General features: G+C 35.6%; 2 protein-coding genes across 4 annotated transcripts; one reads left to right on the forward strand and one right to left on the reverse strand.

Moving 5' to 3' along the window:
- The first annotated feature begins 7767 nt into the window (after window positions 1–7767).
- Window positions 7768–15500, forward strand: cabp2a (calcium binding protein 2a). The gene is made up of 7 exons (XM_058791585.1): window positions 7768–8157; window positions 9613–9825; window positions 12457–12487; window positions 13488–13622; window positions 13769–13878; window positions 13964–14111; window positions 15369–15500. Exons 1-7 carry the CDS (start codon window positions 8116–8118, stop codon window positions 15392–15394), a joined length of 705 nt encoding a protein of 234 aa, XP_058647568.1. The 5' UTR covers window positions 7768–8115; the 3' UTR covers window positions 15395–15500.
- An 8-nt stretch (window positions 15501–15508) lies between these two features.
- On the reverse strand, window positions 15509–22525 carry slc43a3a (solute carrier family 43 member 3a). Of its 3 annotated transcripts, none has more exons than XM_058791562.1 (13): window positions 22408–22525; window positions 21276–21469; window positions 21040–21169; window positions 20596–20642; window positions 20417–20493; window positions 20243–20335; window positions 20002–20141; window positions 19166–19290; window positions 18911–19051; window positions 17872–17979; window positions 17596–17782; window positions 17383–17503; window positions 15509–16461 (listed from the first exon to the last, which is right to left on the reverse strand). In XM_058791562.1, the coding sequence occupies exons 2-13, from the start codon at window positions 21466–21468 to the stop codon at window positions 16318–16320; spliced, it is 1506 nt and encodes a 501-aa protein (XP_058647545.1). In that variant the 5' UTR covers window position 21469; window positions 22408–22525; the 3' UTR covers window positions 15509–16317. The 3 variants fall into 3 exon arrangements, with proteins under 3 accessions (XP_058647545.1, XP_058647537.1, XP_058647554.1); XM_058791571.1 differs by having other exon boundaries at window positions 15513–16461; window positions 21276–21407; window positions 22408–22515; XM_058791554.1 differs by lacking the exon at window positions 22408–22525 and having other exon boundaries at window positions 15510–16461; window positions 21276–22393.
- Window positions 22526–22782: the final 257 nt, after the last annotated feature.

Here is a 22782-nt window from a genome sequence, read left to right on the forward strand (position 1 = left end):
GGGCTGTGCGTGCTAAGTATATCATGAAATCTTCACCTATAAACAAAAGCACTGCTGTGGAATGTGAGTCTTACACCTACTTATTTAAGCTGCTGCTTGTCAGAACATCTGGTCTATGAAAAATTGTAAAAAAAATTGTATTAGATTTTTAACAATTGACTAACCAGCATACATACAATTTTTTTTTTTTTAAATATTCAAAAAGTTGAAATTATGGAAGTTGCGGTGAACTCAGATGCAAAAGAACATCAAAAAAAGCAATAAAGATAGTAATAAAATAAAAAGATAATAGCAAATTTCTCACAAATGACTAATCATGAACTGGCTAATCTTGTAAAAATGTTATTAATTATTATTACTACTACAACCACTACTATTATACTATTAATAAAAACAATCTCTTGTTGAGTCATCAACAAAAGGTAAGCAACATTTAGAGAAGGTTATTGACTTAATTTCAAATGACCCATATAGATGTGACAATATAAATAAATGGTGTTGGATGGAAATACAGGATGAAAAATTATAGACAAGAACATGAACATGTAAGAGGATTTTGTGAAGAGCAGGAGACAGGATAAAGGATTAAATCAGATGTAAATCAGGAAAAAGAATGAGAGATGAATCGTTTCTCCTTATCTACAGTCTAATCACACACTGCCGGTGCATCAATCTACTGTCTGATAAGAGAAAATAAATAGTTGTTGTTGTGGGAATGAAGAGAAATGAATTTTATCAATCAAAAAAAAAAAAAGGTGAGACTGAGATTAAAAAAAAAAAAATGACACTGAATATGAGTTATATGTTTGGAGGAATCATTTGTCTTTTGACTAAATAAGTCAAAAGAATCAGTTTTATTGTATTATTGTTCAAGAATTCAGACTTTTACGTGTCTTGTCTGGAAATGGGAAAATATTTGTTATATTTACTTGACTCATCTATACAGCAAAGAGGGAGGAGACAGAGAACCTACATATGAATGAGTGAGAGAGAGCGAGAGATGGAGGGACAGTATTAAAGAGGAACAGATTGAGAGAGACTGAATGATGAGAATGTGAGCGAGAGAGAGAGAGAGAGAAAGGAGGGGCGAGTGATATCCAGAGATGGAAACACTCAATGTAATTTTCTGCAACAGAATCTAAACAGATAGAGTGAGAGAAAGAAATACACAGCCATAGAAAAGCATTAATGCTCATCAGTCATCACAGAGAAAGATGTCAATGGAAGCAGGCAGCATGGAAACCATTGAGGTTCCTCAAGACAAGATTGTCAAAAAGGTATGTGACCTTTGAGCCTTAGCCTATGAGATGGAGCACAAATGATTGAAAATGTAGTAAGTTTGGCAGATTGAAACTTTGTATGTGTAATGAACAATAAGATTTTAATGAAAATGCTTGAAGTAAATCAGAAAGACCAGGGCTGGTTGTTACACTTTTTCGTCCAGTTAATGTTTCTTAGGGTAGGTTTTCTGTGCAGGCACATAACTTCTAATTTTGACAATCAAAAATTACACTATTTAGCCATTATTGCAAAGAAACAATTCACCTTTGTGTGTTGTCATGCTACAGTATATGGGGTAAATTGTCACAATGGAACCTGCCATTAAGTTTTTCAGCAAAATATAAACTGTAAAACTGTTTTTAAACATAAGTCAATTCAAGAAACGCTACAAATCTGACAAACAGAAATTGTAATTAAAAATTAAATTATACAGTAATATTCAATACCATTCAAAGGTTTGGGGTCCTACGATGTTTTTACAATAAGTCTCTTATGCTTATCAAGGCTGCATTAATTTGATCAAAAATACAGTAAAAACAACAAATATTATTACAATATTTTCTATTTGAATATATTTTAAAATATAATTTATTTCTGTGATGCAAAGCTGAATTTTTAGCGTCATTACTCCAGTCTTCAGCGTCACATGAGCCTTGAGAAATTATTCGAATACGCTGATTTGATGTTCAAGAAACATTTCTTATTAATATCAACTGAAAATTTGCGCTGCAAATTTGTTTTATTTATTTATTTTTTTGTGGAAACCATAATGCTTTGTTTTCAGGATTTATTCAAAACAATTTAGCAACAAAAACTTACTGACCCCAAACTATAGTATTGTATAATATAATAATTTATAATCATTTAAATGGTAGTCTATAATACAGTAATTTATTGTAGGACAGAATTTTTAATCGTTATTGATATATAGCCCATGTGACAACTAGTCCTGGTCTCCACATTTCATACTTGGAGCTTAAATTAGATCATAAAATGCTCTTTTGCTCCATATTGTAAATGTAGGGGTCCTTCAGGAAGAAGATAGAGAAGCTTAGGAGATGGAGCACCTCTTCAGGTGGCGGCAGCTTCAAACGGCCGCCCAAAACCAAAACCCTCAGTCTGAACTCACCCACTGACCCTGACACAGAGCCCCTCAGAGTGGAGACGGAGCGCAGGAAACTCAGACCCATTGTGGCATCCGTCTTTGGTCAGGTATGGGCTGCTGGGTCTTGTGTTGTGCTGAGGTGAACTGTGAGCTGTTGTATTTTCATTCATGGTCTTGATTTAAACAAATGTTTTTGTTTGTTGAAAACTCTTTATTAAGTGCTTGATGGTAAAAACGGTGATCGGGTTTGTCATATACTATTCAAAAAAGAGGCACTGTGATTGCTCATGAAACAGTGCTTATTATTATGCTGATGGATACTGTGATGCCCGCGAAAGTGGTTTTGTGTGATTTGAATGAGGGTCTCTATTTGTGAAGGATTTTTTTGCTCTATTAACTCAAAGACTGGATGTCGTTTTTAAGTTGTTCTCTTTAATGTTTGATTCTTAAATACGTGATGTTAAATGGAAACTCTCACTACAGTGTTACTTATTAGTTGGCATGACACTGAAGTTCTCCTGGTTTGGACCTCAAAGTTATTCAGAAAAGCCCATTTCAAATATTGAATGATCAAATGTTGGTCAAAAGTTATCTGATGCCTGCATTGTACTTAGACATTTGTATATAATAATAATAATACACATTGAGAACTGGTCAGGAGGAAGGGGAGTTATGCAGATATTAGACTGTCACTGCAAAATGGTGTACGAAGAATTTCCACGTTTAAACATGAAATTGTGAAGCTGAATTAATATGTTATTACATAACTTTAAAAGTCTTTTTTTTTTTTTTCAATGTCACCATTGTCCATTGCTGAAAAATCTGTATAGAAACACAGAATTGTTCCCTTCATCTACACTCCTCTCACATTTACTCTTTCCAGTCTGTAGTTTATTAATTCTTAAACCCTTTCACACAGCAGTAATCATAATAATCATTTTCTGACAAACTCTCTGCTTTCAGAGGATTATGGCTCTGTACTGGAGTAAAAGGTGAAAGAGTATTATGTATTATCTATTATTCACCACACCTCATTCTTTAAAGCTTGCCTTCCCAAATGCATAGGATATGAAACTAGCACAGCTTTCCATTATATCTCTTTATTTCACTTTTCACTAATTCACTAGTCCAAATCTATCAACCTTCAAATTCTTTAAACAGGACTGACTTAATATCATTAACAATACTTATTTCAAAACTTAAAAAACATTACAACTTTAAGTATTTTTTTTTTTTTTTGGCCTTTAAAAAGCTTTTGAGGTCTCTCGTCGGACCTCAAAAATAACATAAAAGTTAATGAGTGATTGTAATTTAAAAGAAGGTAATAACAATACACTCAATTTGATCCTTTGCAATGTGTCAGAATCTAATAACAATATACTGTATAGTTTCATGCCGAACATGCCAAAAAAAATATAAGTCTGATAAAGGGTAGAGATTGAATCTTAGATAACAATGCAGAGACTGAATCTTGGATATCATATCACTCAATCAAAGAAAAACAAAAACACTGAGAGGGAAGAAAGGAGGAGGAGTGAAAGGCATGGGAGAAGAGAGTGAGGGATAAAAGAAAAAGAATAAGAGAGATTGATTGAGAAGGGGAGGATTATATGGGTGAGATTAACGACTCAAGAGATCAGATCTAAAAACTGATTCACTCACAAGAACACTCTTGTGAACACTGCAGCTTTGGCCATCGTAATAATAACATATCACTAGATGTGGGGACAGCTTTGTGATCATATCTAAAAAGTGCTGGGTTAAATACAATCTAGCGCTGGGTGAAATATGGACAAACCCAGCTATTGGGTTGTTTTGACCCAGCGGTTGGGTTAAATGTTCAGTCAGATACTGACTGGTTTTCGGTCACTAACACAGATTTAGACAGATTTGTGAACAATATTTGAGAGAAATAGGCCTTTTGTGTACATAGAAAAAGTCTTAGATCTTTGAGTTCAGCTCATGAAAAATGGGGGCAAAAACAAAAGTGTTGCGTTTATAATTTTGTTCAGACATGTTAAAACTAATGGTTTAAAACATTTTTCTTTGGAAAATGAAAATCACATTATTTGTTTTTACTATATTTCAAGTTTCAAGTTTAGCTTTAAAGGTACACTGAAAAACAAATTGGTGTAGAAATCATTTTCACTCAGAAAAAATCAGTAAAACTGAATTAAATACTAATTTGTAAATTCCTAAAATGTAACATATAAATTCATCACATTAAATAGTATGATATTCTAAATACAATGTGAAATGAAATATTTCATATTTTTTGTGTTACATGACTTCTTTTATCTCTCACTTGTGGTGTCATTTCCAACACTCCAAACATTTTGCCAGTAACAGTTTTCATAAAAAATATAGGTGGGCATGCATGTAGAAGAAGAACCTTCTTAAAAGTAAAAATCTAAACAACCTAAAGGAAGGAATCTAAAGAATAATAAGTATAACATAACTTTTTATACACTGAAAAGGATCTATGGATGTTAAAGATCCTTCATGGAATCACTGATGTCTATGAAGAACCTTTATCCTACATCCTATATATAACTGTAGATCCGCTTAAAAAAAATGCATGTATATTTGCAATACAGAAGAAGAAAATATCTTAATCAAATCAATATTAACCGCCACATCCATTTTATTTTTTACCAATTCCCAAAATTTTGGTTTCCTGGTCACATGGAAATGCTGCCAAACAAGGAAAACATCCCTTATTGTGTCATTTAATCAAGCTGTGCTTCTGTCAAATTATAAAGTGTGAAAAATGAAAATATTTGTGTGACTGTATACATTCTGCTTTCGGTTGACATCCTTTTTCATATCTGCTTCCGTGTCTTTCTGTTGCTTGTCTCTTCTCTTGTTTTTTGGCCTTAATCCATCGACAGCCCACCGGTATACAGCAGACAACCCAAATCTCCTCTATAGCCCACACACATATACACATAAACAAGTACAGAAGCTGTTAGTATCAACAGAAACGAGATGCTCTACATTTCACCGTCTCTAGGTCAGTTGTCTGGCTGTCTTACAATAGAATAATTTAATCCACCAATCAGAGACCAGGTCTCCACGGGTAACCCAATTAAGAGCTGCTCTGTACGGTGTCGCCGGCTGGCTCTTTATTACATGAAAAACAATTATAAGTGACAAAAATAGTTGTTTAAAAGATCTTCACTTGTGTTTTGCAGAAGAAAGAATATGAGGGTGAGTAAAATAAAGACAGATTTTCATTTTGGGGTGAACTAGGGAAAACACTAATATGCCTGCGCATGTATGAGTAAATAGGATATACAGAAAGTTAGGTGTTAGCTTGTTAAATGTACAATCATGGATGTCTAAGAGTGAGAAATGTGTGCTGAGAAGATTAACCCCTGCTGATTTATTAATGTGAATGTATAGATTAGTGATGATCAAAGTCCAAGGTTTAGAGTAAGACACACTCTTTGATGCACCAGTGCTTTAACAGCAAGCGACTGACTCTTTGACTTCAGTGTGGATTACATGCATGCATGCATGCAGATATGCACATAAATGCATATATGTTTACAGTTGTTGTTTCCAGAGAGAAGGTCTTACGGGTTTGGAACGACATTAGGGTGAGTAATTAATGACAGAATTATCATTTTTGGGTGAACTAGCCTACCTTTAGAGCTGTAGCTTTTCATAAATATCAATTCTGCCCTGGGACATAAAAGTGTCAGACATTTAATATTTCCAGTCGCCACTTTCCAGTTAAACCTGGTTTGACTCGAGATCCATCAGTCATCTGTATTTCACTTGAAAGCCTTTCTTGGCGTTCAACACAAGTATGCTTTATAACCCAGTTAAGTACACTAGAAGCTAATTTTCTTGACATATTACCTCTGATAATGATTGTTAGAAAGGAAGCTAATTCAATTTCTTCTCGTTTTTGGCAGCATCTTTGGAAGAAAATGACGTTGTGTCATTTGAATATTTGAACATTTGTTGTGATTGGTTAGTTACTGAGAGCATAAACTATCATCATCCGTCTCCACATTGTCCCTCACTCTCCTATCCAACTCACACGTTTAAAAATGCTAATAAAATGATTATAGTTTTAGTTTTGCACGTGCACAAAAAATAGCCTATTTAAGCATTTACGCATAAGCTTTAAGATAGAACAATAGGGCTTTAAGATAATAATAAAAAATAAAAAAAAATTGTGTGGTAATGTATTAATTTAATTTAATTTAACTCAAAATTAATTAGATTTTTTTTTCTTTCATTTTAGAATCATCTTATGAAAAATATGAATTTCTGCTTTGTAAACATTACAGAATATCAAAAATGCTTGTTTGGTTCCCCCTAGTGGTTATATGGGCTATCCATAATACAGCTGCTGACGGTAGATAGAAAGAAATCTGAAGAATCTATTTGTTTAATATTTTTGTGGAAACTGTGATACTTTAACTTTTTCGGGATTATAAATAATTTGTAATAAGTATAAATATCTTTGCTGTCTTATCTTTAAAAAAATGGCTTTATAAAAACATAGCATTTTATTTCTGTATTTTGTTCTATTTTTATAAGTAGTGTTAAAAATTGCTCTGTGCATAATGAGCTGGTGGGTTTATGGTGTGGTGTGTTGCGGACCGGGTGTGGTGGGCCACTCTGTGCCAGAAAGTCCAGGGCCATTTTTTAGCCCCAGTCCTCCACTGTCCACCAGTATTGCTGATGTTAATCATAACACTGTAAAGTAACTCTGTGAGCCACTGTAAAATGTTTCTTCCCTCTCTAATACCAAGAATTAGATCTTTGCCCCGACTATCATATTTTGGGAGTTATTACAGCAAAACAAATAACCATGTTGATGGGTCCGGGGACAGCTGTCATTCAGATATTTCTTTATTCTTTGTTTGTTTGGACCAAAAATAGATAATTTAATTATATAGCACAATATAGTAACATATATTGCTATAGTAACTATATAACATTTAGTAACTAATAAGCTATAAAACATTATTTTCCTGTTTTCTACACTGACATTTATAATAAGTACTGATTTGGCATCGTCTACTGATCCATCTGACCCTTTTGACCTCTGACCCCTGACACCGCAGCTCATCACCCTTCTAAAAACCATCTGATGGCTGTCTACCTGCTCTCTACAATCTTTCTACAATCCTACATTCCCTTATCAGCACTGCCAGCTGCGATGCACTCACCATGTAATCTGGAATGTTGCGGATTATGCAGACCTTTCCCACCCCTTTGCTTTCTCTCGCTCTCTCTCCATTTCTCTCCTCATCCCTCCATCCCTTCCTATTTTGTACCGTGCCAGTCACTTGTAGCAGAACAAGTGCGATTAGAGTCCGTCACAAGGCAAAATGAGGATGTGAGTGAACATGGAAAAAGAAAGAAGGGGGAAGAAAAAACATGCAGAGAGAGAGAGAAAACAGACAACAGATGCAAGGTCCGAGAGCATCGGGATTAGAGTGCTCAGAAAACCCTGGAAATGGCGTTTCTGGCTGAAGGAATAGGTCTCACTGCTCCCCTGTTTTTGGTGGTATTAGCATCACTACCCATCACCTCTTGTTTAAGCAACTCCGCCCCCTCTTGGGATATTCTGACGACATCGATCATGTGTCGCAAAGTTTATGTAATAATCTGAGGACAGAAACCAAGAGTGAGTGATAAAGAGGGAAGGGGAGGGACAGAGATGACAAGAAAGAGTTGGAGCAGTGAGAATTAGAGAAATACAAATGATGGGAGCGAAGCCATCTAAAAGAAGCAGCGTGAAGAAGGTAAGATATCAGTTTTTAAAAAGACTATTTTATAAGTTGCAGATCAGTGAGTCTGATTTAGAAAATTACTTGAAACTATTCATACGTAGAAGTATTATGGTGCGATAAATTAATCTATTGAAATAAAATGTGTGAATTAAGTTGCAATATTTGTAATGTACAAAGTTTAAGGAATATTTCACCACTTAAAAAGTTTGGGGTTGTTATTTAATTTTTTTTAACAAGAAGTCTCTTATGCTGATGAGGACTGCATTTATTTGATCAAAAATACAGTAAACACTATTATTTGGAAATATTATTACAATTTAAAATAACTTATTGCTGTGATGCAAAGCTGAATTTTCACCAGTCATTACCACAGTTTTCACTGTCACACGATCCTTCAGAAATCATTATGCTGAATATGCTGAATGTTTTTTATTACAACAGTTGTACTTGCTTAATATTTTTGTGTTGACAGGGATACTTTTTTTCCAGGATTCTGTAAAAGTTCAAAAGTACAACATTTATTTAAAATATAATTTTTGTAACGTTATAAATGTATTTAATTATTAACTTAATTATTAAATATTTACAAATTACAACCCTTACTGACCCCAAACCTTTGAACGGTACTATATATAATGATAAATTATAAATATTTTCACATTCATGTCATTCCAAACATGACTATACATAATATTTATAGCAGAATGTCCAAGCTACTCTATTACAATAAAAGTGAATGGTAACGATGGCTTTTGAGCAGGATTTTTAAGATTTCTATTAATCAAATTTCACTCTTTACCTCACACAAAGCAATAAATATGGGTTCAGAAGATTTGTTAAATGTGGCCCTGGACCACAAAACCAGTCATAAGGGTAAATTTTTGGAAATTGAGATTTATGCATCATCTGAAGGCTGAATAAATATAAGCTTTCCATTGATGCATGGTTTGTTAGGATCAGAAAATCTGAAATCTGAGGGTGCAAAAAAATCGCTGTCTATGAAGTCCTTAGCAATGCATATTGCTAATCAAAAATTAAGTTTTGATATATTTACGGAAGTAAATTTACAAAATATCTTTACTTAATATAACAATATTTGACCCATACAAAGTATTTTTGGCTATTGCTACAAATATACTCGTGCTACTTATGACTGGTCCAGGGTCACATATAGTGCAATTTTGTGCTGCTTTTATGGTGCTTTTTTAAAGCTTGTCAGTCCCTGGTTCCCATCCACTTTTAATATATGGGTGGGTCGGACATTCTGCTAAACGTCTCCTTTCATGTTCCACTGAACTTCTTTTCTTTTCTTTTTTTTTTTGAGAACTGATTTGGTTCCCATGAAATTTTTTTAAATAAAATAATATTTGTAATTTATAGTATAGACATCAGCACCACATACAGCAGCATTAGACCTTGTCAGACTGCAATTTTGTCTGGTGCATAATGAAATGGTTCCTTGTAAAGGGGGTCCCGCCCCTGGAAGGCAGTGGACAGCCATTGGCATCCGCCGTGTTAAGAGGCAGCGGTGATGCGGCAGCTGAGGATGAGGATGATGAAGAGCTGGGCCAGCAGTTTGAGGAGCCGATATGTGCTCTGGTTCAGAACTGTACCATGCTACACAACATCGTGGGCCCAGCCTGCATCTTTCTCCGGCAAAGCTTCGCTCAGGCTCAACTCGTATGTACACACACACTTACAAACACACCTTTTTTAGATAATGCATGGTGTGGGCACACAGAGCATCGGTTGTCAGAATTTCCATCAGGGAATCAGATGATCATTTTCTGTCTTATCCATCTTCAGTCAAATCCTCCCTTGAGCCCCCATTACTTTCATAATGTCCCATCATCTCCCATTCCTGCGACTGGAGGATGCTGTGCCACATTGTTCTTTGTGAGTCAATACCAAGTCATTTTTTATGTTGCCAAGTCCTTCATGCAGATTTGTAAGGATGCTTAAATTTAAATGCACTTTAAAGTAACAATTCACATTAAAGTGTTCATAACAGGCATGAATGCACAACCTACCACGAATGCATTTCTACAACCTAATTGCTCTCAAGTGTGCACCAGATTGGAAATTATATAGTATAATATAATATTACCTAGTGAAGTGGTTTGGGGTGAATGAAGAAATTAGTAGTTTTTAAAATTGTAAATTAAGTTCCTGTAGATTCTAGAGTACTGATCGACGCAACTGAGGCAGTGTAATATCCTTCTGCTGTCAATTGTGATTTATATATGCCATTAGTATAATGTTCTTTTTTACTCATGGGAGAATCTTGGTAAAACCTCTTATGTCTCTGCAGGAAGAAAAAAAAACAAAAGTCAATCATTGTGCATGTTTTTTCAAAGAGAGGTGAAGATTTTTCACCTACCATTGGCAGTATAATCAGATTCTTATGTTAGCCCGGTGAATGTAGTCAAAACTATAAAGAGAAAAAGTGTACAAGCGTGTAGTTCCATAGTAGCTTAATGTTGCATGTCAATGTCTACATTCTGTCTGATAATCCCAGAATAATTTTTGTGTGGATAGAAAAGTAGGGTGTAAGCTGCAGAAATTGCTGCAAAGACAAAACAGATGGAAAATTTCCCTGAAATTGTTTGTGACATATTTATTTATCTAAATCCTTTTTTCACCAAATAATATCATTATATTTATATCTGCTTAGTAGTGCAGCACTTATTGAGGCTCCACGGTGCATGTTGAACAGACTACATAAAAACTATATACTGTATGGACGAGTACACCTGAGTTTCACAAAACAAAAAAAAAAAATTATATGCGAACTCCATTCGACTCCATTTGTTGCCTGGCAACCTGGACCCTTGTAATCTGTTCACCATAGTGACCTTATCCTACTGCTGCTTGCATCATGCTTGCCAATTCATGGTAGTAATCAGCCTAAATACTCCCCAGCTGTGTGAATATGTGCTGACTGGCCACTGCCAAAACACAGGCTCAGTCAATCAGATCAAAATCCAAATCACTCTACCATTTGTTATCATCTTACTTATGTAATGTATAAATGTTGATTCATTTGAGATTTCATTGCTCTGCTTGTTCTTTTTTTTACTTGGAGTTATGTTGATAATGTTTTAATGACTGAGTTTCTGCATTTCCACGAACATGAATATCTGACAGCCCACAATCCCACATGCGTGCTTTTCTATCCTTAGATAACTTACAGTATAATCCATAATATCATAGCACTGTGGTTCTCAGTCAGTTTTGCTTGAGGACCTCGATATTATTAAAGGAAAACATTAAATCCATGATTATATTCTAAGTTCATGAAAGGAATAGTTCACCCAAAAATGAAAATTTGTTGGAAGTGTACTCATCCTGTCCAAGATGTAGATGAGTTTGTTTCATCATCTGAACAGATTTGGAGAAATGTAGCATTACATCACTTGCTCACCAATGCATCCTCTCTGCAGTGAATGGGTGCCGTCAGAATGAGAGTCAAACAGCTGATAAAAACATCACTGTAATCCTCAAGTAATTCACACATCTCACATCCATCAATTAGCGTCTTGTGACGTGAAAAGCTGGGTATTTGTAATAAATGAATCCATCAAGTGTTTTGGGTTTGTAAACATGTTTGGTCTGTGCATACTGTATTTCTTCGCTGACGAGATTACTTTTTCACTGGGGAAAGGAATATTATGGATAGAGGACTCATAATTTATCCAGAAGTCAAAAACGCAAACACACAGCTTTTCACAAGACGTTACTTGTAGATTATTGTGATGTTTTTATCAACTGTTTGGACTCTCATTTTGATGGCACCCATTCACTGGTGAGCAAGTGATGCCAAATGTTTCCAAATTTTTTCTTGTGCTGACCGGTGATCTGAGCCTCATGTGTTTCATTCATCCACCCGCGTGTTCATGCAGCGGTGTGCAGATGGTCGCCCCAGCGACACCGACAGGTGTGTGTGAGGCTCGCTGGTACAATGTACTTTGAGTGACAGTTCAACAAGCACAGTCTGAATGCAAAGCAGATTACAGGAAAGATCATAATACAGGGTTCCCACACTTTCTAACCAATTTTTCTGATTTTTTTGTATCATTTGTAATGATTGGATGACTAAACCATTTGAAAAATTATTGAATTGAATTATTATTTATATTTTGTTATAATTATACTATTTTATTAATTATTTATTTAATTAATTAATGTCATATTTTTATTTGAATTATTATGCACATTTTTCTGTGTTTTGTATGTTTGCGCCTACATATCTGTGTGTTTGTCCTAATAGTTTGTCTCTGTATGTCTCTTTGAAATCTGTTCTCACTGCAGGACAGAGATCTACGGCCAGAGGAAATTGAAGGTACAGAGATATCCAACATCACTGATATGCTTTATATCATTAAGAGCGTTAAACTCTCCCACCATCCAAAGTAATATGATTCCTTCCCTGATTGACTTCTCTCCCTCCATCAACATGGATTCTTGCCATTACCTCTCTCAATTGAAATGAATCTACCTTCAGTCTCCTCTAAATCCCTTGATAAGATACATCTAATATAATAATTCAACCAAATGATGAAAATAATTTACTTGCGCTCATGTATGTTTTCCTTTCTTCTGTGGAACGCAAAAGGAGAAATTCAAAGAATCTTTCATAGCTCTTATTCACATATAAACTTTTGAACTGCGGGTTTCGTCTGGTCAGAGGAGAACTGCCCCCCCGACTGAGTCTGGTTTCTCCCAAGGTTTTTTTTCTCCATTCTGTCACAGAGGGAGTTTTGGTTCCTTGCCGCTGTCGCCTCTGGCTTGCTCAGTTGGGGACACTTAATTTCTAGCGATTATCGCCGATTTGATTGCACAGATAATATTTAAACTAAACTGAGCTAGACAATGACATCTCTGAATTCAATAATGAAATGCCTTTAACTGAAAATTGAGTGTTTAATCTTATCATTATAAATTACTGACACTCTATCTTTCAATTTGATACTGTTAAGTGCTTTTACACAATCTGTATTGTTAAAAGCGCTATATAAATAAAGGTGACTTGACATGTCACCATATTCAAAACATATCATTAACGGCTGTGATTTCATCCGAATTCAAGTCTGTTCCTGACACGGTGTTATAGTAAGGCTTCAGAATATGGACCACTTATATCATACTTAAAGCATTAGCTTTTGCTTTGCAATTGCATAAGTGTGAGTAGCTTTGGATGAACTACTCCTCCAACAAATGATATGAGTGATCACCGTACTTTTATCCTTCAAAATCCTCTTACTGGACAGACAGATTACACATTAATGTCAACAAACTGAGGAAGATGCTCTCTCTCTCTCTCACTCTTTCTCTGCCTTCAGAGTTGAAAGAAGCCTTCCGGGAATTTGACAAAGACAAGGACGGCTTCATTAGCTGTAAGGATCTGGGCGAGTGCATGAGGACGATGGGCTACATGCCCACAGAAATGGAGCTGATTGAACTCAGTCAGCAGATCTGTGAGTGACAACCTTGTTGGTATCATTATACTTCATTATCTCAGCCACACTTTGGCAGAGTTCTATTCAAGAACAGATTTAGTGGAGCATATATATCTGGTGTATATTCATGATACTTCTTATATGATTGTATGTTTGTTCACTAGGTGGTGGTAGAGTGGATTTCGAGGACTTTGTAGACCTGATGGGCCCAAAGATGCTGGCTGAGACAGCAGACATGATCGGAGTGAAAGAACTGAGAGATGCTTTTAGAGAGGTTGGTGTTCCATGCTACTGACAGGTGTATTGTATTCCTAAGTTTTCTGAAGTCACACGCCTTTTAATTGATCTTTTTGTCTCAGTTTGATTCCGATGGTGATGGTCAGATCAGTCTGGCTGAACTAAGGGAAGCCATGAAGAAGCTGATGGGAGAGCAGCTCAACCACAGAGAGATTGATGAGATCCTCAGGGATGTTGACCTCAATGGAGACGGGCAGGTTGACTTTGAAGGTTAGAGTTATATTTTGTGCTCCACATATGTAGCCTTTATTCATATACAAGCACCGGCCAGTTTATTAGGTACACCTGTTCAACTGCTTGTTAATGCAATTTTCTAATCAGCCAATCACATAGGAGCAACTAAGTGCATTTAGATATGTTGACATGGTCAAGATGATCTGCTAAAGTTCAAACCGAGCATCAGAATGGGGAAGAAAGGTAATTTAAGTGACTTTGATCGTGGCATGGTTGTTGGTGTCAAACGGGTTTGCCTGAGTATTTCAGAAACTTCTGATCTACTGGGATTTTCATGGTCAACCATCACTAGGGCTTACAAAGAATGGTCAGAAAAAGACAAAATATCCATTCAGTGGCAGTTCTGCTGGTGAAAATGCCTTGTTGATGTCAGAGGACAATGGCCGGACTGGTTTAAGCTGGCAACAGCAACTCATAACCTCTCGTTACAACTGAGGTATGCAGAAGAGCATCTCTAATCACACGACATGATGAACCTTGAAGCAAATGGGCTACAGCAGCAGAAGACCACACTGTGTGCCACTCCTGTGAGCTAAGAATAGGAAACAGAGGATACAGTTCACACAGGCTCACTGTGATCAAACAATAGTTGACTGGAAAAAGGTTGCCTGGTCTGATGAGTCTTAATTTCTGCTTAAACATTCAGATGGTAGGGTTAGAATTTGGCATAAACAACATGAAAACATGGATCCATCTTGCCTTGTATCAACTGTTCAGGTCGGTAGTGCTGGTGTTATGGTATGGGTAACATTTTCTTGGCATATTTTTGCCACAACCAACCTCAGTATAATTGCTGACCATGTCCTTCCGTTTATGACCACGGTGCGCCCATCTTGTGATGGCTACTTCAAGTAGTATAATGTGCCAGGTCACAAAACTCTGACTGAACATGACCACGAGTCCCCTATACTCCAATGGCTTCCACAGTCACCAGATATCAATCCAGTAGAGCACCTATGGGATGTGGTGCAATGGGAGATTCACATCATGGATGTACGAATCTGCAGCAACTGTGTGATGCTGTCATATCAATATGGACCAAAATCTCTGAGGAATGTTTCCAGCTCTTTAATGAATCTATGCCATGAGGAATTAGGGCATTTTTGACAGGCAAAGGGGGGGTACCTAATAAATATACATGCACTATAGTACTTGGATATTTCTGCTCATAAATTGGAAAGGAAGCTATCTGTTCATCTCTAACTAACCTGGTTTTCACCTTATGCTCTACAGAGTTTGTCCGAATGATGTCTCGCTAACTTAGAAGACTCATGAAAAAGGGAGAGAACAACCGGCTTGTCAACTCCTAATGTGAAGAGTGAAATGCGTCTGCTTTAACTACTTTATGTAATTATTTAAACCATGCTCTTTCTTCATACAGGGACCTTTATTTCACACATTTGCTTGTTTTTATGACAAAGAGGAAAAGTGTGTTTCTTATATCATTTATTTCAACATTTTGGTCTGAAATTAAAAATATATGTTGTTAAGGAATTTTCCATGTGTCCACAATTTGTCAGAATTATAAGGATGCATAGCTGTAGCCCACATTATTTATAAAACATGCTATAACCCCTGAATGGACATTAATTAATAACTACTGGAAACTGTATGATGTAAATGGTTACTGTGGACTTACACTGCAGTGCCAGATATAAATCAGTATTATGTGTGTTTTGGAAGGTAAACCACTGGTTAATGGGTCTAGAGTTCCTGTATGATGCTTTTAGGACTGATAATGCTTTCCCTGTGGGAACAGGATGTTAACATGCAAAACTGGATATCACACAACTCTGGAAGAGTCTGGAGATCCTGTGTAAAGATCCGTATTTTTCTGACACCCATGTGATCTACCCTTGCTCCTTAATCATTGTTGAAACAAATAATATCTGTTCTTGCCAACAGTGAACTATAAAAAAAAAAGTCAATATTTTGACTGTTATTTCTGTACTCCTAAAGATTGTAAATATTCAATAACTGATTAAATTAAATGGACTTAATTTAATTGCTTACTGTTAACTCTTATTTTCAAGTATTTAAATCTCTAAAATATAATGGGGGTAAAATTTAATACACAAGAATCACAATGCTTATTAATGTTCCCTTTGTCAATCACAAAAGCTAAGGCCTAGATAGATTTGCTTAATCGCATGCATTAATCAAGTATGTCTATAGATTTAAATTAATACATTGATGTTTCCTGTATGGAGGCTTCTAAAATACTCTGTGAATTCTCTCGCTGTTTTGCCAGCTCTCTGCAGTGAAGAAACACATAGACAGGATGAATGAAAGCCAGTAGAGTCAGGACAGTCAAGATGATGTTCACCTACAGAAACACAGAAATACAGTAGAATTTACTATTTACAGTAAAAGCTGTGAAAAACAAGTTAATGATTATGGTCAGTTTACACACAAGGAATTAAAACTAACTGAATATTTAATCAAATGCTACTGGAAATTGATATGTTTTTTATGTTTGATGTGAAAAACTCACTTTTATAGGCTTTTTTAGTATTATATAGTTTTAGTATATAGCATTTAACCATATAATCGTGTTGCGGGTATAGTTTGTTTTTTTATTGGAACTATTACTTTTTATGTCCACAGCATGTTTGATTTAAAACAAACAAATGCCATAATTAGTCAAAAGGACTCGTAATTATGAGAAAAAAGATCATAAAGTCATAAATATGACACAAGAGTCATTGAAGCAAAAAGTCAAGGATTCTGATAATAATCATGTCGAGAAATTGACATTTTATATCACATCATTTCAGCTTTTTATGTCAGTTTTGACTTTTTATCTTACAATTCTAACTTTATATCATTTTGGCTTTTATGATTTACCAAACCATGATTTTTTTTTTAGCAGAAAGTGGCCCCAAAAGTATTGAAACCTCAAATGGACACACTTAAAATGTATGAATTTCATTAAATTAAGATAACAAAATATCAAATGAAGTTCAATCTGCAAAGAAATAATGCTAGACCTTTTCTCAGACGACTACTACTAACATTACTAACTAATGTTCTACTAACATTTGTGAACTAGAAAGTGTCGATACTTTTTGTATCTCAGTATATTGTTTTATCACTTAAAACCTCATTTTGTAAAAACGCCCTTCCTTTTTTTGTGATATAATTCAATGACTTTCATGCAATTTCAAGTGTACACAAACTTTTGGGGCCACTGTATGTATATGAGCTCTTTGTAGTTGAAATATTGGTATGGGAATCATAGATTTACATAGAAGGGGTCTCCTCCAAGAACTTTGTTGAGGGCGAAGCAGGGATACTGCAGCAATGACACCACAGCTGATAGGGACATCACTAGACCATACAGCTTTCCAAAATGACGGGCAGGAAACCTGTAGGAATTCAGATTCATATTGCACTCACTTGGAAGTAAAGATTCCAGTCCAGTAACAATCAAGATACTTCTATCACCCGATATACTTACGCTATGCTGATGAATGCAGCATTCCCTCCGTACAGAAAAGAGCGGTTAAGCACCTGAAGGATGAACGTGCCGCACTGGAGAGGGAGGAAGGGAATGCTTGCACAGATGGAGAACAATAGGCACTGCAGAGAGGTGAGGAGGAGAGACAGAACAGACGAGCGCAGGTCTGCTTCCCGTTCAGACACACCTACAAAAAATACAGGGTGGAAATGAGAAAGAAAAATAGTAAAGGGGTGTTATCAGAAAACAGACCTTCACATTTCTCTTTCAACTGACCTGGATCTAGGGGTTTTCTTTTGTGTCTGTCCATTAGCAGTCCATTCCAGGGAGCACAGAGAACTCCACAGAGCTGGGTGAAAGCAAATGCATTGGTGTACTCACTCACTGAGAATGAAAAAGAGATAAAGAAGTCTCAGTCAAACTCTATAACCTCTGCTGCTGTCACAGTAAGGCATTTGAAAATGATCCTACTAGAATTGCATTGACAACTGAAAATCCAATTCCATTCCTGAATTTTGAGGATGCAGAACTGTAGCTAGATTTTATTTTATTTTTTTAAGGGAGTAGAATTAAAGTGGAATGGAATTCATGTTTTAAGTATAAATTTCTGTCAGTAAAAATTCCCCGTAAAAATGATCCTACACATCCTACGCATATGGAATATTTCCAGAAATATGAGATTGAAATGCCACTAACATACTTTTATTTTCATTTATTTTGTATTTTAATTGTAATTATTTATATATTTTTGAATACATCATTTATAAATATTTAACATCATAATTTACATCAATTAAGAATGTTTTAATTTACCGCAAAGTCTGATGTGTGATGTTTCAGTAAATTCCTCCTCTTGACATTCCAAATATCTTTTGCTCGGTAAAATTACCCGTGAAAATGATCATACACACAACACATGGTATATAGAAATATAATATTATATTAATAATCATTTGTGGAAATGTTAATCACAGATTTGTTTAATTTAATTGATCTACATTAAATATATTAATTATATAATTGAAATCTATCTATCTATACTTATACAATATATTTAATATATATATATATATATATATATATATATATATATATATATATATGTTTATGGGCCATAGTGCAAAATCTCTTCATTACCCAGAGTGCTTTAAATCAAGTCTAATGTGTGATAGTGTTAAATGTCTTTGAATTCAGTCAGTTCCTCCTCCTGTAATTCAAATTCAAGTTCATTTTATGAACTGAGAGACTCCTCACACAAACAAAGATTTCACAAAATTCACTGAAATGCATCATAGAAGTGAGAAGATTTCTTTACCAGTGCCTGGGTCTTGGTTGGCCAGTCTGTTCAGCATTGGATTCAGAGTTCCAATGAAGAAATAATGCCGCAGCTGCATGACTGACAGCCATATGAGGTGCCACAGGAAGAACCAGGACAGAACACAGCTCCTAAAACTGTCTATAGGAAAAAAACTTTATTTCAGTCAGTTTATTTGAACCATTCATTGAAAAGAAATGTTTCCATAACCATGCAGTGTCTACCAAAGTGAGATCTATGCTGGCCAAGCAGCACCTTTCTCAGAGTTGTCTGTTGTCTCCAGTGGCTCATCAGCTACACCTCTGCCTCTGTCCGAACTCGGGTCTCGCTCTGCCTCATACTGTTCAACATTGTAGCTATGTGATTTAGCACAGCTCATCCTGTAAATAACGATTTGCATTTGAATTAATATGGATAAGAGTATTAATTATGTACTATACGTAGTTAAGGCTATATCAGATTTACTACATACTAAATACAGAATATATATACACTCTATGCTTACTTTATCTACAATAATATATAGAATTATTTGACTACTTGTTGCAAAAAAAATATAAACTTACCATATAAACAATATTTGAATTAGAATTTTTCTTATTTATTTTACAATATCGTCCAAATGTTTTGGGTCTGTAAATTTGATTGATTTTTGATTACTGTAAAAACTATAATATTTGGTAAAAAAATTATATTTAAAGAAATTTTCTATTTGATTATATTTTAAAATATAATTTATTCCTGTGATGCAAAGCTGAATTTTCAGCATCATTACTCCAGTCTTCAGCGTCACATGACACATACCTAATATGCTGATTTACTGCTCATGAAATCTTTCCTAGTATTATTATCAATGTTGAAAACAGTTGTCTTGCTTGTCCATGCTTTTGTGGAAACCATGATACTTTTTTAATTACTTGATGAATGAAAAGTTTAAAAGAACAGCATGTATGTAAAATAGAAATCTTTTGTAACAATGTAAAAGTCTTTAGTGTCACTTCTAATCAATATAATGCATCTTTGCTGAATAAAGTAATTAACTTCTGACACCTTGTTTATTCAGCTTATACTCAGTTTATCGTTTCACTCACCCATATTTGTAGTCGTCCGGGATGGGATAGGGAATGTGTGATTTTGGCATAAGGAAAAGAGTCCGGAGGAGATGAATGAGATTACAGGCCGAGAGGAAGAGAAATGAGGAGCGAAGAGAAACCCCTCTCTCATAGAGCACCTTCAGAAATGGTTATACAGGGTATCATAGATTGTAATATGATAAACAGCTGATGAACTCTTTTTTTCTTGAATATATGTGTGTGAGTGTGTACTTCTTACCTTGATGATAAGAAAGATAACTGACGAAGAGTCAAAGGCCCCATTATAGACTGTAATAATTGTCGATCTATGAGAGCCAAAAAGATTCCCAACCTGTAATGAGGACAAGTAATGCAAGCAATTGATCATACCCTTGACATCGCATGTATGAAATATAATCATTCATGAACATACCTGCATATTTGTCATTAGAAATAAAATACCTCCCACAGCAACGAAGGACAAAGCAGGAAAAAGCAAGATAGAGAGAGCTGTTTCAATGAAAAGAGAAGGAAATAAGTCATATAAAATATGCCTACGATGTGTGTGATGTGATTATTAATAAAAAATAAGAAAAATCAGTCTGTCTTTACCTTTATTGGACAATGCCACAATAAGAGTGCCGGTGGTATAAAGAATTCTACAAAACAATGATTATACAACTGGTATGAATAAAATTTATTTCAAAATTAATTACCCTAACCCTAACCTTCAAATATTATTGTGATGGCCCAGTCTTTTCCTTTTTATAAATGTATATTTTTGTGTAGAACAAGTGGTACCTAACATTACACAACAGCTTACATTTGCAAAAATTCTGGCAGTCTCAACAAATTTTACTTAGGGGCTGTTTTTACTTAATGCACAAAGCCCTGTTTTTGGAGCCCAGTCAAACACCCACGTTGATTTCTACTATCTGCTTAAAGCACACCCCACACACAATCAGATAAACGTCTTGACTCTACCGCAGAGAGACACAGCAGTTCTGCTAATTCCTGCCTGACCTCTGCTTTACATCCTACGAGGGACTAACTCACATAGCCAAAAATCGCGTTGCCATCGTGCCAAAATGGTCGTAGATGAATCCGTTGGGCAGAGTGAGAAAGTTGTTCATGAAGGAGGCCACGGTAAAAACCAATGAGAAATTCTCATCTTGCAGACTGCAATCTAAAGAGAAAACCAGATAAGCAGGTAGACACAGACCAAAATGAAAAAGCATAAAATGAAGTGAACCATCAAATGCATTAAAAGCCACTGTTGTAAATGACCCCACCTGTGCCAAGTTCTCCACTAGCGTCTGTCGCATTGATGCACAAATCGCTGAAGTAACCATCTGTCTTTAGGACAAACACGAGAGACGCCCAACCAAACACGACTCCAGCAAAACACAAGCACTCCAGCAGTCCTGTAGCCAGAGTCAGTTTGTATCTCACCCCCGTCCCAGATGATCCCTTGCATGCCAGCATCCTTTACGCATCCAAACCGTCAGGGGCAGGAACGCTTTTAGAACTATCCACTTGTGTAGGAAGGTGCACTGTATATGCTTGCCACTATATGTTGTTAAATTAATTTTAATCTTGAATGCATCATCCTAAACGCTGATCCACTTCTCTTGTTTGTGTTAAGGCTTGCTCATATTTGACCAGAAAGACACTATGCAAGTTGGTTATATGGTGGGTAGAGATAACGTTTTCCACGTATTTGGACTAAGTTGTGCATGTTCCTCTCAAGAGAGGGAGCTATAAATCTGCTGTTGAAAACAACATGACAGAACATTTAAGAAGTTTGGAAGAAAGGAAGAAATGCGTAATTTCAACTCAAAACAATATTTTATGTATATGTTTATTTGGCAAGCAGGATAAATGTGCATCCAGATATCGCAAAATAAACTCTGAAAGGGTTATCAGGAGGGGGTTCTTGGATAACCCGGATGAAGAGGGGGGTTTTTTCTTGTTATAATGACCGGCTGTCTGTTCAGTATCCCTTACATAATTGTGATTTAGCAGTAAAGACGTGCTGCATCAGTGTCTAGATTTCTTGAAACGTGACAGAGGGTAAAACCGAAGTTGATCACTGATGGCACACATGCGCGCGCTCTGTGGACAGTGGACTAATCCAGATTAACATGTCTGCGAGCTCTAATCTCTCTAACAAGAACAACAGTTTTCCTCGTCCACCGTTTTTATGGATAATGTAAAAGACATTACAGATACAGGCGATATCCGATATAATGCTAAAAGAGCGTCAAATCTAATTAATTTAAAACCATCAAAAGCAAATGGATTTGACTAGATTTCCATTCCAAATTTGAGCAACAGTAAATCTATGGGCATGAGTCAGGTATTCTAAATTTAAATTATTTCTTCATACAAAATGACTCTATTTGCATATAGACATCTACTCACAACAGTCTTCTGTCACACTGAATGGCGGAATTGCTGAAGCGCTGTTAAATCCCGTTTCTTGGTGAACAGTAGGCTATTAAACCTGTGCACGTGTATGCGCGTTCATGAGCCTGGCCATTAGCCAAAGTGAACGAGAACACGTTTAGTTACTACTATTACAGATTTATTGCCTAGAGCCCACACCAGTTATTTTAAAATAATTATTTAAATATATATAAAAATATATATATATTTAGATAGATGAAACCGTACACATATCTATGGATGAAACAATATATAGATGAAGAAATGCTAGGCTAACCTTGACATAATGATAGGCTATTCAAATAGCCTAATTGTATCCTTTTCCGTTATTTTGTTTTACAGTATTTCCAA

Source organism: Onychostoma macrolepis, chromosome 01 (genome assembly GCF_012432095.1).
Source record: "Onychostoma macrolepis isolate SWU-2019 chromosome 01, ASM1243209v1, whole genome shotgun sequence".
Taxonomy (NCBI): domain Eukaryota; kingdom Metazoa; phylum Chordata; class Actinopteri; order Cypriniformes; family Cyprinidae; genus Onychostoma; species Onychostoma macrolepis.

Bases quoted from the DNA above. Each gene is read 5' to 3' on its own strand.
- cabp2a (XM_058791585.1), top strand. From the start codon at position 8,116: ATGATGGGAGCGAAGCCATCTAAAAGAAGCAGCGTGAAGAAG. The intron at 12,488-13,487 runs GTACAGAGATAT...CTCTGCCTTCAG, and splicing joins ACGGCCAGAGGAAATTGAAG to AGTTGAAAGAAGCCTTCCGG. The intron at 14,112-15,368 runs GTTAGAGTTATA...TATGCTCTACAG, and splicing joins CGGGCAGGTTGACTTTGAAG to AGTTTGTCCGAATGATGTCT.
- slc43a3a (XM_058791562.1), bottom strand. From the start codon at position 21,468: ATGCTGGCATGCAAGGGATCATCTGGGACGGGGGTGAGATACAAACTG. The intron at 20,336-20,416 runs GTATGTTCATGA...TCCTCATTACAG, and splicing joins TTCTAATGACAAATATGCAG to GTTGGGAATCTTTTTGGCTC. The intron at 19,052-19,165 runs GTGCTGCTTGGC...TTTTTCCTATAG, and splicing joins AACAGACAACTCTGAGAAAG to ACAGTTTTAGGAGCTGTGTT.